The following is a 13,066-nucleotide window of genomic DNA, read 5'->3' as shown; positions in this document are numbered from 1 at the left end:
CTGAGACTGTAGGTGCACACCACCACACCTGGCTAATTTTGTAAATTTTTTTTAGAGATGGGGTCTTGCTATGTTGCCTGGTCTTGAACTCCTGGGCTCAAGCAGTCCTTTCACCTCAGCCTCCCAAAATGCTGGGATGACACACACCAGCTGCTGTATCTGGCCCACTCCTGGTTCAGTCCTTTCCTGTCTCCTCCCCCATACTCTTCTTTCCTGCCTCCAAAACTTCCTGTTTTTTCCTCTCCTTCCCCTCCAAGAGTTCTGGTCCCCCATTAAGGGCTCTCCCTGCCCAATCCCTCTTCCAGGCAAACAGGCTCCAAGTGTAGGGTGTGAGTGTGTTCAACTGCAGGCACCTGAGTGCCCCTTTAGGCCGTTTCTAGCTTTTTTGTGATTAGTTAACTCAGCACAGATGTGACTTGTTTAAAAGCAAATTTTGAAATTACAAAGCAACAAGAGAAAAAAAGGAAAAATTCAGCTGGCCCCTACTTTTTTTTTTTTTTTTTCTGGCATCTTTTCATTCAATTCAATGGAGCCCCTACTCTTTTATACTCCGCTTCTTAAAAGCCAGCCCAATTGTTAAAAATCCATTTTAAGGCCGGGCGCGGTGGCTCAAGCCTGTAATCCCAGCACTTTGGGAGGCCGAGGCGGGTGGATCACGAGGTCAAGAGATCGAGACCATCCTGGTCAACATGGTGAAACCCCGTCTCTACTAAAAATACAAAAAACTAGCTGGGCATGGTGGCGCGTGCCTGTAATCCCAGCTACTCAGGAGGCTGGGGCAGGAGAATTGCCTGAACCCGGGAGGCGGAGGTTGCGGTGAGCCGAGATCGCGCCATTGCACTCCAGCCTGGGTAACAAGAGCGAAACTCCGTCTCAAAAAAAAAAAAAAAAATCCATTTTAAAAAGTCGAGTGAGGTGGCTTACGCCTGTAATCCTAGCACTTTGGGGACTGAGGCGGGCGGATCACCTGAGGTGGGGAGTTTGAGATCAGCTTGGCTAACATGGAGAAACCCCCATCTCTACATAATTAGCTGGGCGTGGTGGCACATGCCTGTAATCCCAGCTGCTCGGGAGGCTGAGGCAGGAGAATTGCTTGAACCCGGGAGGTGGAGGTTGTGGTGAGCCGAGTTGGCACCATTGCCCTCCTGGGCAACAAGAGCAAAACTCCATCTCAAAAAAAAAAAAAATCAGAAAATTGCCAGACTGGCTGGGCACAGTGACTCAAGCCTGTAATCCCAACACTTTGGGAAGCCGAGGTGGGTGGACCACTTGAGCCGAGTAGTTCAAGACCAGCCTGGACAACATGGTGAAACCTCAATCTCTACCAAAAATACAAAAATTAGCCTGGTGTGGTGGTGCACACCTGTAATCACAGCTACTCAGAGGCTGAGGCATAAGAATCACTTGAACCTGGGAAGCGGAGGTTGCAGTGAGCTGAGATCATGCCACTGCACTCCAGCCTGGGTGGCAGAGCAAGACTGTCTCAAAAAAGAAAAAATGTCCAGACCACTTAGTAATGCATCCAGAGAGTGGCAATCCAGTGACAGGAGAATACTCATTTGAGGCTAGTTTTCACTGTTGTGCTAGAATTCTCAGTTGTTTTGACCAAGCTGCTTTTAAATGAATTACTTTTGATCAAAACAACTTTGGATTGGGTCTCCTCACCCATCTCCCCAAAGGGCTGGCCCTGGGGAACCCCTTGCCCCCAGTTTGCTTAAGCTTGGGTCGTGGAATAAGGGGATCCTCAATGGAGAGGGATCTCCAGGCCTGGACTTCATGGCCACCTCCACTTCTGCCCCTGTTGGATACACAGAGCCACTGAAGCATCAAATGTCAAAGGTCCTGTTTATTCCGGCAAACCGGAAAGAAAAAGTGTAAATAAAAAAAGAAACAGATCCATGCACTCAACTCCTGGGGGTGGGGATGTGGAGTGAGGGATGAGGAATGGGTGGGAAGCAAGGAGGGAGGGATGGAAGGACAGAGTGAGAAAGGCAGAGACAGGGAAAGAGAACTGGAGAACCAGAGCCATAAAAAGAAAATGACATCCATGAAAAGGCAGAAAGAAAGAAGTGATGTTTTAAAAGCAGAGATCAATAAAGGAGAAGAGGGGATATTGAGAAAATAGAAATACACAGGCAGAGAACAAAAGCCCGGCAAAAAGTGGGGGGAGCGGGTGTGACAGAGACAGAGAGATCACCCTTGAGGGATACAGGCAGAATGAAAGGGGCCTCCAGCCCCCAGAAGCCCCCCAGGCAGCAGCCTGAGCCATGGTAGTGGCTCAGGGGTCTCCAGAGGTGCTGATGACGTGGAACAGGGTGACGTTGTAGAGCACCTGGTGGCCGTTGTTCCAGGTATAGAGGGCGCGCTCCCGGGGATTGTAATCCAGCATTGAGATGTGGGAATACTGGTTGTGGAAGGGCACGTCCGTGTACTCGTAACTGGACGTGTTGGTGAAATAGGCGAAGTAGACCTTGGCCCCGGCCAGGTGGGAGTTGGTCACGTAGAGCACACCGCAGATCATGAAGGCCTCGCCAGCACTGCGCTTGGGGTAGCCGGTGTCCCAGGACCGCATGACCTCGAGGGTGTGCGGGTCCAGCCGGCTGACCACAATGTTGCCTGCGTTCTGGTTGGTGGTGTACACGGCCCAGAGCCCACTCTCGTCCACCATGAAGTCCATGTCGGAGAAGCCGCCCCAGGAGTAGGGGAAGGTGTTGTTGTAACCGGCGCCTGGAAGGCTCCTTTGCACCAGCACGGAGCGCGAGCGGAAGTGGTATTTGACCACCACGTTGCTCTGGTACTTGTTATAGAACAGGGAGCCGTTGTATACCACGTGGCCCGTGCCTGCCCATGGCTGGGGCAGCAGGTGCTGGATAAAGTTCTGGCCTTTGATGAAGTCTCCCAGGGTGCGGAACTCCAGGACCCGGCGGCCCTTGTAATAGCCATCCATGTACCAGACCTATGGAGCAGCTGCTGGTCACTGGGGGTACCACCACCAATGACCCAAGGGTCCCAGCACCAGCCACAGCCATTAGAGATCAACAATCACTAAGAGGCCTTTAATCATGGGAATTCTGTTGACCATTCATGAACAATTATGGCTCTAGTGGGACCATTATCATCTCATGGTGGCAGCATTAATCATAGGCAATGAATTCAAGAGATGTCTTATCACTCAGTGGCTGTCCAGTGACCACTAACCATCCAATATCCAGGGAATTCCTGTGCCCAGTGAGTCCCCAGGGGTTGCAGTTCCTTGGGGAACTGCACGGCCCCACTGGGACCACAATCCCAGTAAGTGCTATTGGTCTTTTTTTTTTTTTAAAAAGGTCTCACTCTGTTTCCCAGGCTGGAGTGCAGTGGCACAATCACAGCTCACTGCAGCCTCAACCTCCCAGACTCAAGCAATCCTCCCACCTCAGCCTCTTGATTAGTGGGCATGTCACCAGGTGTGCCTAATTTTTTCTATCTTTAGTAGAGACAAGGTCTCAACAATGTTGCCCAGGCTGGTCTCAAACTCCTGAGCTCAAGCAATCTGCCTCCCTCGGCCTCCTAAAGTGCTGGGATTACAGGCGTGCGCTACTGCACATGGCCACTACTGGTCTTAAAATAGCCCCTAAGTGGACAACACTTCATCCCAAAGGACCCAGACATCACTGCCGCCCCTGGGGACTCACTGGGCCCAGGAATTCCCTGGTCATTGGATACTGGATGGTTAGTGATCACTGGTCAGCCATTGAATGTTATGACATCATTTGAATTCATTGCATGGTTAACCCTGTCACCACAAGGTGACCAGGTATGTCATCACCATTTTCATCATCATCATAGTTGTCATCATGTTAACTAGCATTTGTTTTTTTTGGTTTTGTTTTTGTTTTGGTGAGAAAGTGCCTGCGGAGTTTTTGGTTTTATTTTGGAAATGGAGTTTCGCTCTTGTTGCCCAGGCTGGAGTGTAATGATGGCTCACTGCAACCTCTGCCTCCAGGGTTCAAGCGATTCTCCTGTCTTAGCCTCCTGAGTAGCTGGGATTACAGCATGAGCCACCACGGTGGGCTAATTTTGTATTTTTAGTAGAGACGGGGTTTCTCCATATTGGTCAGGCTGGTCTCTCACTCCTGACCTTGGGTTATCCGCCCGCCTTGGCCTCCCAAAGTGTTGGGATTACAGGCATGGGCCACTGCACCTGGCTGTTAACTGGCATTTGTAAGTGCCCTTACTAGTGCTGGTTATCGAGCTAAGAATCTTAAAAATTGCAAGGCTGATATTATCCTGACCCATTTTGAAGATAAGGAAATTGAGGCTCAGAGATGTTAAGAAACTTGCCCAAATTTCCCTAGCCAAGTGGTGGAACTGGAATGGAAATCTGATTCCCAAACCAGCCACTTGGTTGAATTCCCATACTCCTTGAGCGGCCAGCGATTGTGGTGGGATGGTGGCTAGTTACTACTTGTAATCTCTGACACCCAGTGGCCCCCTGGAAACCAATAGCAGTCACTGGGAAGGTCACTGTTGCAGGATCATCACTGGGCAAGTTCATGGATGGTTCTTTTTTTTAATTTTTATTTTTTGAGACTTGCTGTTATAGCCCAGGCTGGAGTGCAGTGGCTCAATCTTGGCTCACTGCAACCTCCACCTCTCAGGTTCAAGCGATTCTCCTGCCACAGCCTCCTGAGTAGCTGGGATTACAGGCATCCACCACCATGCTCAGCTATTTTTGTTGTATTTTTACTAGAGATGGGGTTTCAACATGTTGGCCAGGCTGGTCTTGAAATCCTGACCTCAAGTGATCCACCCATCTTGGCCTCCCAAAGTGCTTGGATTACAGGCATGAGCCACTACGCCTGGCCTCATGGATGGTTCTTGTGTGTCTAGGTGATGGGCAGTCATGACTGTGGAAGCCACTAGAAGACTAAACGTCACTGAGCAGTGTTTGGTGGAGGAGATCTCTTGTCCTTGGGAAAGCACTGGTCATTGGGTAGTTACTTGGACATCAATAGTCCCTGAGAACTGGTCAGTAGAACTCAGTAACCATTAGTAACTGGAGGTCAACAGACTTTGGGACTTTGGGATTCATAGGGCTGAAAAGCCCTTGGTCACTTAGGGGTTACTAGACAGGGAGGTCCAATGGCCCTGGGGGATCCAGGACACTTTGGGCTACAAGACAGTCATCAGTGTGGACTCCCTGGGTACCTATAGGCAGTCAGAGGCTCTGACTCTCCCCGGCCCTGACCCCAGGGGTGGGCTCAGTCACTCACCCGGCTATCTGCACTGGGAGCCATCGTGTCAGTCATCCAGGAGCCAAAGCGGGATCCCATGGCCCGAACAGTGATGGGGTTACTGACCCCGGTCAGCTTCCCACAGCCTGTGAGGCAAGAACAGGGGGAATGAGGATGGGAAAGGGAACAGCTTGAGGGAGGCTGGACAAAGATGAAGTGTTACGATCAAGCTGGGGAGAGCTGGGACCCGGGGTGAGGGAAGATTCAAAAATCTGGTCTCAATATGTTGAGTTGGGAGGGAGGGGTTGGAGGCCAAGGGCCAGGCCATTTCCAGCTTCTGGGCTCAGGTGTGGCCTTAGGTAGGGAGGTCAAGAGTTGAGGTTTAGAAGTTAGAGGTCAAAACTGTGCCCAGCTTCTAGGCACAAACAGATGATATTGGAGTTGGGTGTGGCAATCAAAGATCAGGGGTCAGGGTCAAGGGCCAAGGCATACCCAGCTTCTGGGCGCAGGCATGGAGCCGGGCCTCCAGGGCCATCACCCGCTGCTGCAGGTCCTCGTACCCGTAGGCACCCATCTCCTCCTGGATGGCCGCCAGGCTGCCGGAGAGATTCCTCACCTCCTCCCGCAGGCGTACAATGGTCCGCGTGTCTGTCTTGTACTGCTCCAGGACCGAGCTCAGGGGCAACAGCTCCGTCATCCTGTCCTTCAGCTCCTGTGCCCCAAGATGGAAGCATAGCCACGCCTGACCCCTGGTCTTTCACCCAGACATAACTCCAACCTCTGACTTAATAACTTCACCCTTTGTCTTTGATACACACCTGGCCCTTGACATTTGGTTCAGACTGGACCCTAGATTCTTCCCAGACACGACCCCACTGTAGGAACTAATGGATACCAAATCCCAGTCATTCCTTTGATCTCTGGCCTGGCCCCAGGAGGACCCACCTGGAAGCTCTTGGCCGAGAGGGACCCATCAGCCGCCCTGAGCCGTGCATCCAAGCTCCGCATGAGGGTCTCCATGCCGCGTACATACTGGAGGTCACGATATGTCCGCAACTCAAGGACCTCCATGGACTGGGAGACGTTCTGGACCTAGGAATGGGGACAACTGAAGGGACCAGACCTCCTTCCCCAAATCTCAACCCAGAGATGTTACAGATAAGAGCTGGCGGGACCAGAGGCTGCACAAACACCAGACCAAAGAGGCTACCTTCTCCTCACCTGAGCTTAACAGTAGCCTCCCAGTTGCCTGCCCAAACCATCCATCCATCCCTCCGTCCTACCTACTGGCTACCATCTGGTCCACCCACCACCACCTCTCACATCCTCCTTAGTCTCCCAGTTCCACCTTCATCCCTTATAGTCAATTCTCCACACAGCAGACAGAAGGAACTTTCAAAACAGATTAGATCACCTTCCTCCTCCACAGATCCTGCACTGGCTGGTCCTGCCCCCCACCACCCACTTTGTCTCTCTTCATTCTCACAGACTCTAAGCTCCTTCTCTCTACAGGTCTTTGCACTTGCTGGTCTCTCTACTTGGAGTTGTGTTGCCCGCACGTTCCCATGACTGGCTCCTTCTTATCTTTCAGAGTTCTGGTCCAGCATCCCGGGCTCAAAGCATCCTCCCCTAACCACCCTGTCCCAGGTAGCCACTCACTCACTCTCCTCTTGTCTGGTCATCTCCTTCGAGGCTGTGACTATGTAGAACATTCTTATCCATCTGCCTCCTTCAGGTGGGACCCTCAGAGACAGAGGCTGCATCTAGCCTGTCCACAACTTAATCTCCAGTGCCCAACACTGGCCTGGAGTAGAGGCTCAATAAGTACTTTTTGGCTGAATGAGTAGAATAAACTTCGCTTATGCTGGCCTCTCCTCACCCAAACTGAGGGCCCCCAGCTCCCATCTCCACCTGGCTATGGTGAATTCCACCTGAATAAGGTGAACTCCCCTGGCTAAGGCAGACTCACTTGGCTAAGGTGAACTCTACCCGGCTAAAGTAGACTCCACCTGGCTAAGGTGAACACCATACTTGGCTAAGCAGACTCCCACCTGGTTAAGGTAAACTCCACCTGACTAACGTGATCATCTGGCTAAGGCAGCCACCTTGTTAAGGTGAACTCCATCTGGCTTAAGTAGACTTTCACCTGGGTAAGGTAGATTCCCACCAGCTTCACCTGACTAAAGTGGACTCCACCTGGCTAAGGTAAACTTGGTCAGAGTCACCACTGGATGCTTGTTGAAATACAGACTTTCCTGTACAGTTATTCACATGACATTTGGAAGCTCTCAGAAGCCCGGCAGCCTAATACCCACCCTGGATGCCACAAAACATTTTTACAGTAGTCTCTCTTCTCCACAGTTTCACTTTCCACGTTTTAGCTACCTGAGGCCAACCGCAGTCCAAAAATATTAAGTGGGAAATTCCATAAATAAATATTTCGTAAGATTTATTTATTTATTTATTTATTTATTTATTTGACACAGAGTCTTGCTGTGTCGCCCAGGCTAGAGTGCAGTGGCGCCATCTCAGCTCACTGCAACCTCCACCTCCCTAAGGCTTAAGTGATTCTCCTGCCTCGGCCTTCCGAGTAGCTGGGACTATAGGCACGTGCCACCATGTCCGGCTAATTTCTGTATTTTTAGTAGAGGCTGGTCGCAAACTTCTGACCTCAAGTGATTTACCTGCCTTGGCCTCCCAAAGTGCTGGGATTACAGGTGTGAGCCACCGCACGCTGGCCCAGGGAACTGTTTTCTATTGACCATGATCAGAGGTAGAAGGAACCTTTTGTAAGAACCATTGAACAGGCTGGACACGTTCACTATTACAGGTGGCTCATGCCTGTAATCGCAGCACTTAGGGAGGCCAAGGCGGGTGGATCACCTGAAGTCAGGAGTTCAAGACCAGCCTGACCAACATGGTGAAACCCCATCTCTACTAAAAATACAAAAATTAGCTGGATGTGGTGGCATACGCCTGTAATCCCAGCTACAAGGGAGGCTGAGGCAGGAGAATCTCTTGAACCCGAGAGGTGGAGGTTGCAGTAAGCTGAGATTGCACCACTGCACTCCAGCACCTGGGGTGACAGAGTTCGACTCCATCTCAAAAAAAAAAAAAAAAAAAAGCATTGAACAGATATTGGATAAAGTATCCGTTTGGGCACAGTGACTCATGCCTATAATCCCAGGATTTTGGGAGGCTGAGGCAGGAGGATCACTTGAGCCCAGGAGATTGAGACTAGCCTGGGCAACATAGGGAGATCCCATCTCTACACAAAATATAAAAATTAGCAATGCGTGGTAGTGTATGCCTGTAGTCCCAGTTACTCAGAGGCTGAGGAATGGGGATTGCTTGATCCTAGAAGTTTGAGGCTTCAGTGAGTTGATCATGCCACTGCACTGCAGCAGCCTGGGTGCCAGAGTGAGACCGCGTCAAAATGAAAACAAAAAAGGATCTACTTGGAGAGGAGCTGGATTATCAGCCAGCTCTGAATAATTTGCATAGCTGAATATGGCCACTGGCTGACCTGGATGGGTCCAGAGGGTGGGATGAAAACTGGGACATTTTCCCAGCTGCCCCCAGGGCACCTGGAAGGTTCTCACCTTCTCCATCAGTTGCCGCAGCTCCCGACTCCTGCCGTCTCGAGAGCAGGTACTCTGCGCCGGGATCACAGCTGTGCAGATGCATTTCCCGTCGGGCGCCTGGGCCGAGGTGTACAGCTGCCAGCCCTCTTCTGGGCTCTGGAAGAGAGTCTGCAGAGAGGTGTGGGGGTGGTCAGAGAGTAGGATCCCAATAAGCATCTCGCCTCACCCTTGCTGGGACAGGAAGGGGGCCTGAGGAGCCCTTTTGCGGGGCTCCAGGCTTATGCCAGCGCCTGTTGTGTGTGGTCTCAGTCCCTCCTTAAGGAGCCTCATTTTACAGATGGCAAGACTGAGGTGCAGAGGGACTAAGGAACACAGCAAGGAATTGGAGGCCTCAACCCTTCTCCCAGACCAGATTTCATTCTCTCACACAGATTCACACACACACAACACTGTCTCCATCACTGCCGTTAGAGATCCACTCAAATAACCCCCAAACCTGGATCGCCTCTCTGCTTCCCCAGCCCACCGTGACATAAAGGCTCTAGAGCTATCTCGGGACCATGTAATGTTTTGTTGTTGTTGTTTATTTTTCAGACTCAGTCTTGCCCTGTTGCCCAGGCTGGAGTGCAGTGGTGCCATCTTGGCTCACTGCAACCTCTGCCTCCCGAGTTCAAGTGATTCTCCTGCCTCAGCCTCCCGAGTAGCTGGAATTACAGGTGCCTGCCACCATACCCGGCTAATTTTTGTATTTTTAAGAGAGATGGAGTTTTACCATGTTGGCCAGGCTGGTCTCCAACACTTGGCCTCCACTCCAGCCTGGGTAACAGAGTGAGACTGTCAAGAGGAAAAAAAAGGGTCTGATCTCAGGTGATCTGCCCCCCTCAGCCTCCCAGACTGCTGGCATTACAGGCATGAGCAACAGCGCCCAGCCATCAGGGCCACTAAATGTTACGTGCAACCCTGCTGTGCCCCCACCCCACCAGGAGCTGCCCAGGTAGGGTAATGGCCAAAGTGAGACAAAATGCTCAGATAATCCAGTGATCAGTTATGGCTTTGTTTCCCAAGCCATGCTCCTTTCAACACTGGTAATCTTACCAGGTGTGCTGGAAAAAGGATGCTCTGTGGTCAAATAAATGTGTGTCTTACTGGGTGAAACAAATTTCATTACTGCAGGACTTATCAGAGCCTTAGAAATGCTAACATGGGGAACTCTAGACACAAGACAGTCATAAACTTCCAAACTGATTAGAAGATATCTATGAGGCAGGTGGATCACCTGAGTTCAGGAGTTGAAGAGCAGCCTGGCCAACATGGTGAAACCCTGTCTCTAGTAAAAATACAAAAATTAGCCGGGCATGGTGATGGGCGCTTGTAATTTCAGCTACTTGGGAGGCTGAGGCAGGACAATCACTTGAACCTGGAAGGTGGAGGTTGCAGTGAGCTGAGATCGCACCACCGAACTCCAGCCTGGGTGACAGAGCAAGACACTCTTTCACCAAAAAAAAAAAAAAGATGTCCATGCCATGAAAGTATCTTCTGTCCCAGGCATAGGGTCTGGGATAGGATCAAGGAAGAGGGAGTCCCAGCGCAGTGGCTCATGCCTGTAATCGCAGCACTTTGGGAGACCGAGACAGGTGGATCATCTGAGGTTGGGAGTTCGACACCAGCCTGACCAAAATGGAGAAATCTCGTTTCTACTAAAAATGCAAAATTAGCCCGGCATGGTGGCACTGGCACATGCCTGTAATCCCAGCTACTTGGGAGGCTGAGGCAGGAGAATTGTTTGAACCCGGGAGGCGGAGTTTGTGGTGAGCCGAGATCACCCCATTGCACTCTAGCCTGGGCAATAAGAGGAAAACTTGGTCTCAAAAAAAAAAAAGGAAGAGAGGGAATGAAGAAAACATCTAATGATGGTTGTCCATGGAGCTAGTGGGAGAGATGGACATCAGACATGTAATGCCATTGATAATTCTGGAACCACATGGTGCAGTGAGTGCTTTGAAGAAATAGTGCAGGGAATAACAGGGGGTCTTCCCTCAGGCTGAAGGTCTTTGAGGAGGTGTCCGAGGGAATGGGCTTTCGAGATGAACTTGAAGAATGAGTGAGCCAGAAGAAAGGGAGAAGGCAGGGGACATTTCTGACATTACAAATCCTGATCAATATCTGGAGGGACCTGGGCATGGTGGCTCAGGCCTGAATCCCAGCATTTCTGGAGGCTGAAGTGGGCGGATCATCGGAGGCCAGGAGTTTAAGACCACCCTGGGGCTGGGGCGGTGGCTTACACCTGTGATCCCAGCACTTAGAAAGGCTGAGGCAGGCGGATTATGAGATCAGGAGATCAAGACCATCCTGGCCAACATGGTGAAACCTCATCTCTACTAAAAAAAATACAAAAATTAGCTGGGCATGGTGGTGCATGCCTGTAGTCCCAGCTACTCAGGAGGCTGAGGCAAGAGAACCGCTTGAACCCAGGAGGCGGAGGTTGCAGTGAGGTGAGATCTTGCCACTGCATTCCAGCCTGGGCGACAGAGCAAGACTCTGTCAAAAGAAAAAAAAAAGAAAAAAGACCACCCAGAGCTATAGAGCAAGACCTCATCTATACTAAAAATTAAAACAAAAAAAAAAAAATTAGAGGTGGGTGTGGTAGGTCATGCCTGTAATCCCAGCACTTTGGGAGGCTGAGGTGGGCAGATCACGAGGTCAGGAGTTCAAGGCCAGCCTGACCAACATGGTGAAACCCAGTCTCTACTAAAAACGCAAAAAAATTAGCCGGTGTGGTGGTGCACGCCTGTAATCCCAGCTACTCAGGAGGCTGAGGCAGGAGAATCGCTTGAACCTGGGAGGTGGAGGTTGCAGTGAGCCAAGATCACACCACTGCACTGCAGCCTGGGCAACAGAGTAAGACTCCATCTCAAAAAAAAAAAAAAAAAAAAAAATTAGCTGGATGTAGTGGCATGCACCTGTGGTCCCAGCTACTCGGAAGGCTAAGGCAGGAGGACTGCTTGAGTCCAGGAAGTTGAGGCTGCAGTGAGCTATGGCTGTGCCACTGCACTCCAGCCTGGGTGACAGAGTCAGACCCCATATCTTAAAAAAATATGAAAGAGGCCAGGTGCAGTGGCTCATGCCTGTAATCCTAGCACTTTGGGAGGTCGAGGAGGGTGGATCACCTGAGGTTAGGAGTTCAAGACCAGATTGGCCAACATGGTGAAATCCCATCTCTACTAAAAATACAACAATTAGCCAGGCATGGTGGAGGATGCCTGTAATCCCAGCTATTTGGGAGAAGAATCGCTTGAAGCCGGGGCAGTGGGTGTGGAGGTTGCAGTGAGCCAAGATGGTGCCACTTCACTCCAGCCTGGGCAAAAGAGCAAAACTCCATCTCCAAAAAAAAGGATGTGGGTGGATGTGAGGGTTGTGGGGTGACTGGCTTGGGTTTGCAAACCTAGGCGTCATTTGTTCAAAAGCTGAAGTATTCGTTCAAGACCTGAAGGAAGTGAGGGAGGAGCCATTTGGATATCTGGGGAAGGGGTTCCAGGCAGAGAGAACAAGTGGACAGTCCCTGGGGCAGGACCGTGCCTGGTGTGTTTGTGAAACAAGGAAGAGGCCCATGTGGCTGGAGCAGAATGAGTAAGGGGTAAGTGGAGGCAGATGGAGGAAGGGAGGTGTTGGGGGCAAGGCCTTGTGGGAAGCAGTGAGGGCTTCAGGTTCTGCTCTGAGGAAGGCAGGAGCCATGGAGGGTTCTGAGCAGAGGCGGGACGTGCCCTTACTTGGGTGTTCTTCACAGTGACCTCTGGATGCTCTAGGGGCGAGGGAGGAAGGCCAGGGTAGGGGTGACTGCACAGATCCAGGCAGGCGATGATGGGTAGTGGCCATAGAGGTGGCAAATGGAAGATCCTGGTCCTATTCCAGGATGCATTCTTACAGGCATGGAAGAAATTCTTATTAAAAAAAAACAAAACAAAACCCAGTGTTTTACAGAGAAACAAAGCACCACAATTATTGATCATTTGCACAGCCATTACCAGATCTCCCAGCAGAACCGGTGCCGTGAGCTGCAGCACAGATAAACCAAGCTGTGAATTATGAGCAATCCTGGGGACTCCAACTATTAGCCCACCTTTTTCTCTCCCACTCAATCGAGTCTTTTTTTTTTTAAGCCTTATTGGAATGTGAGCAAATGATATAATTGTACAAATTGGACAGATGAGCTTGACTCCCCCACTAATCTATAAGGAAAACAAGCCATTCATAAACGCCAGCTGAAAC

General features: G+C 50.8%; 1 protein-coding gene across 2 annotated transcripts in view; it reads right to left on the bottom strand.

The window, feature by feature from the left end:
* Nucleotides 1-1,826: 1,826 nt before the first annotated feature.
* The window catches only part of OLFM2 (olfactomedin 2), an 81,202-nt gene continuing 69,962 nt past the window's right edge, over nucleotides 1,827-13,066 (bottom strand). The window contains exons 2-6 of one of the 2 annotated variants that reach the window (XM_032251859.1): nucleotides 8,819-8,968; nucleotides 6,162-6,308; nucleotides 5,709-5,928; nucleotides 5,256-5,362; nucleotides 1,827-2,956 (exon numbers count right to left, since the gene is read on the bottom strand). In XM_032251859.1, the coding sequence (XP_032107750.1) occupies nucleotides 2,279-2,956; nucleotides 5,256-5,362; nucleotides 5,709-5,928; nucleotides 6,162-6,308; nucleotides 8,819-8,968 (1,302 nt within the window). In that variant the 3' untranslated portion in view covers nucleotides 1,827-2,278. The remainder of the gene's footprint in view (nucleotides 2,957-5,255; nucleotides 5,363-5,708; nucleotides 5,929-6,161; nucleotides 6,309-8,818; nucleotides 8,969-13,066) is intronic. The other variant, XM_032251858.1, reaches the window with a different exon arrangement.

This window comes from Sapajus apella, unplaced genomic scaffold (assembly GCF_009761245.1).
Source record: "Sapajus apella isolate SASKATOON/1434 unplaced genomic scaffold, GSC_monkey_1.0 scaffold77, whole genome shotgun sequence".
NCBI lineage: Eukaryota > Metazoa > Chordata > Mammalia > Primates > Cebidae > Sapajus > Sapajus apella.
Note: the sequence above shows the minus strand (reverse complement) of the source record. Positions and strands in the feature narration are given on the sequence as shown.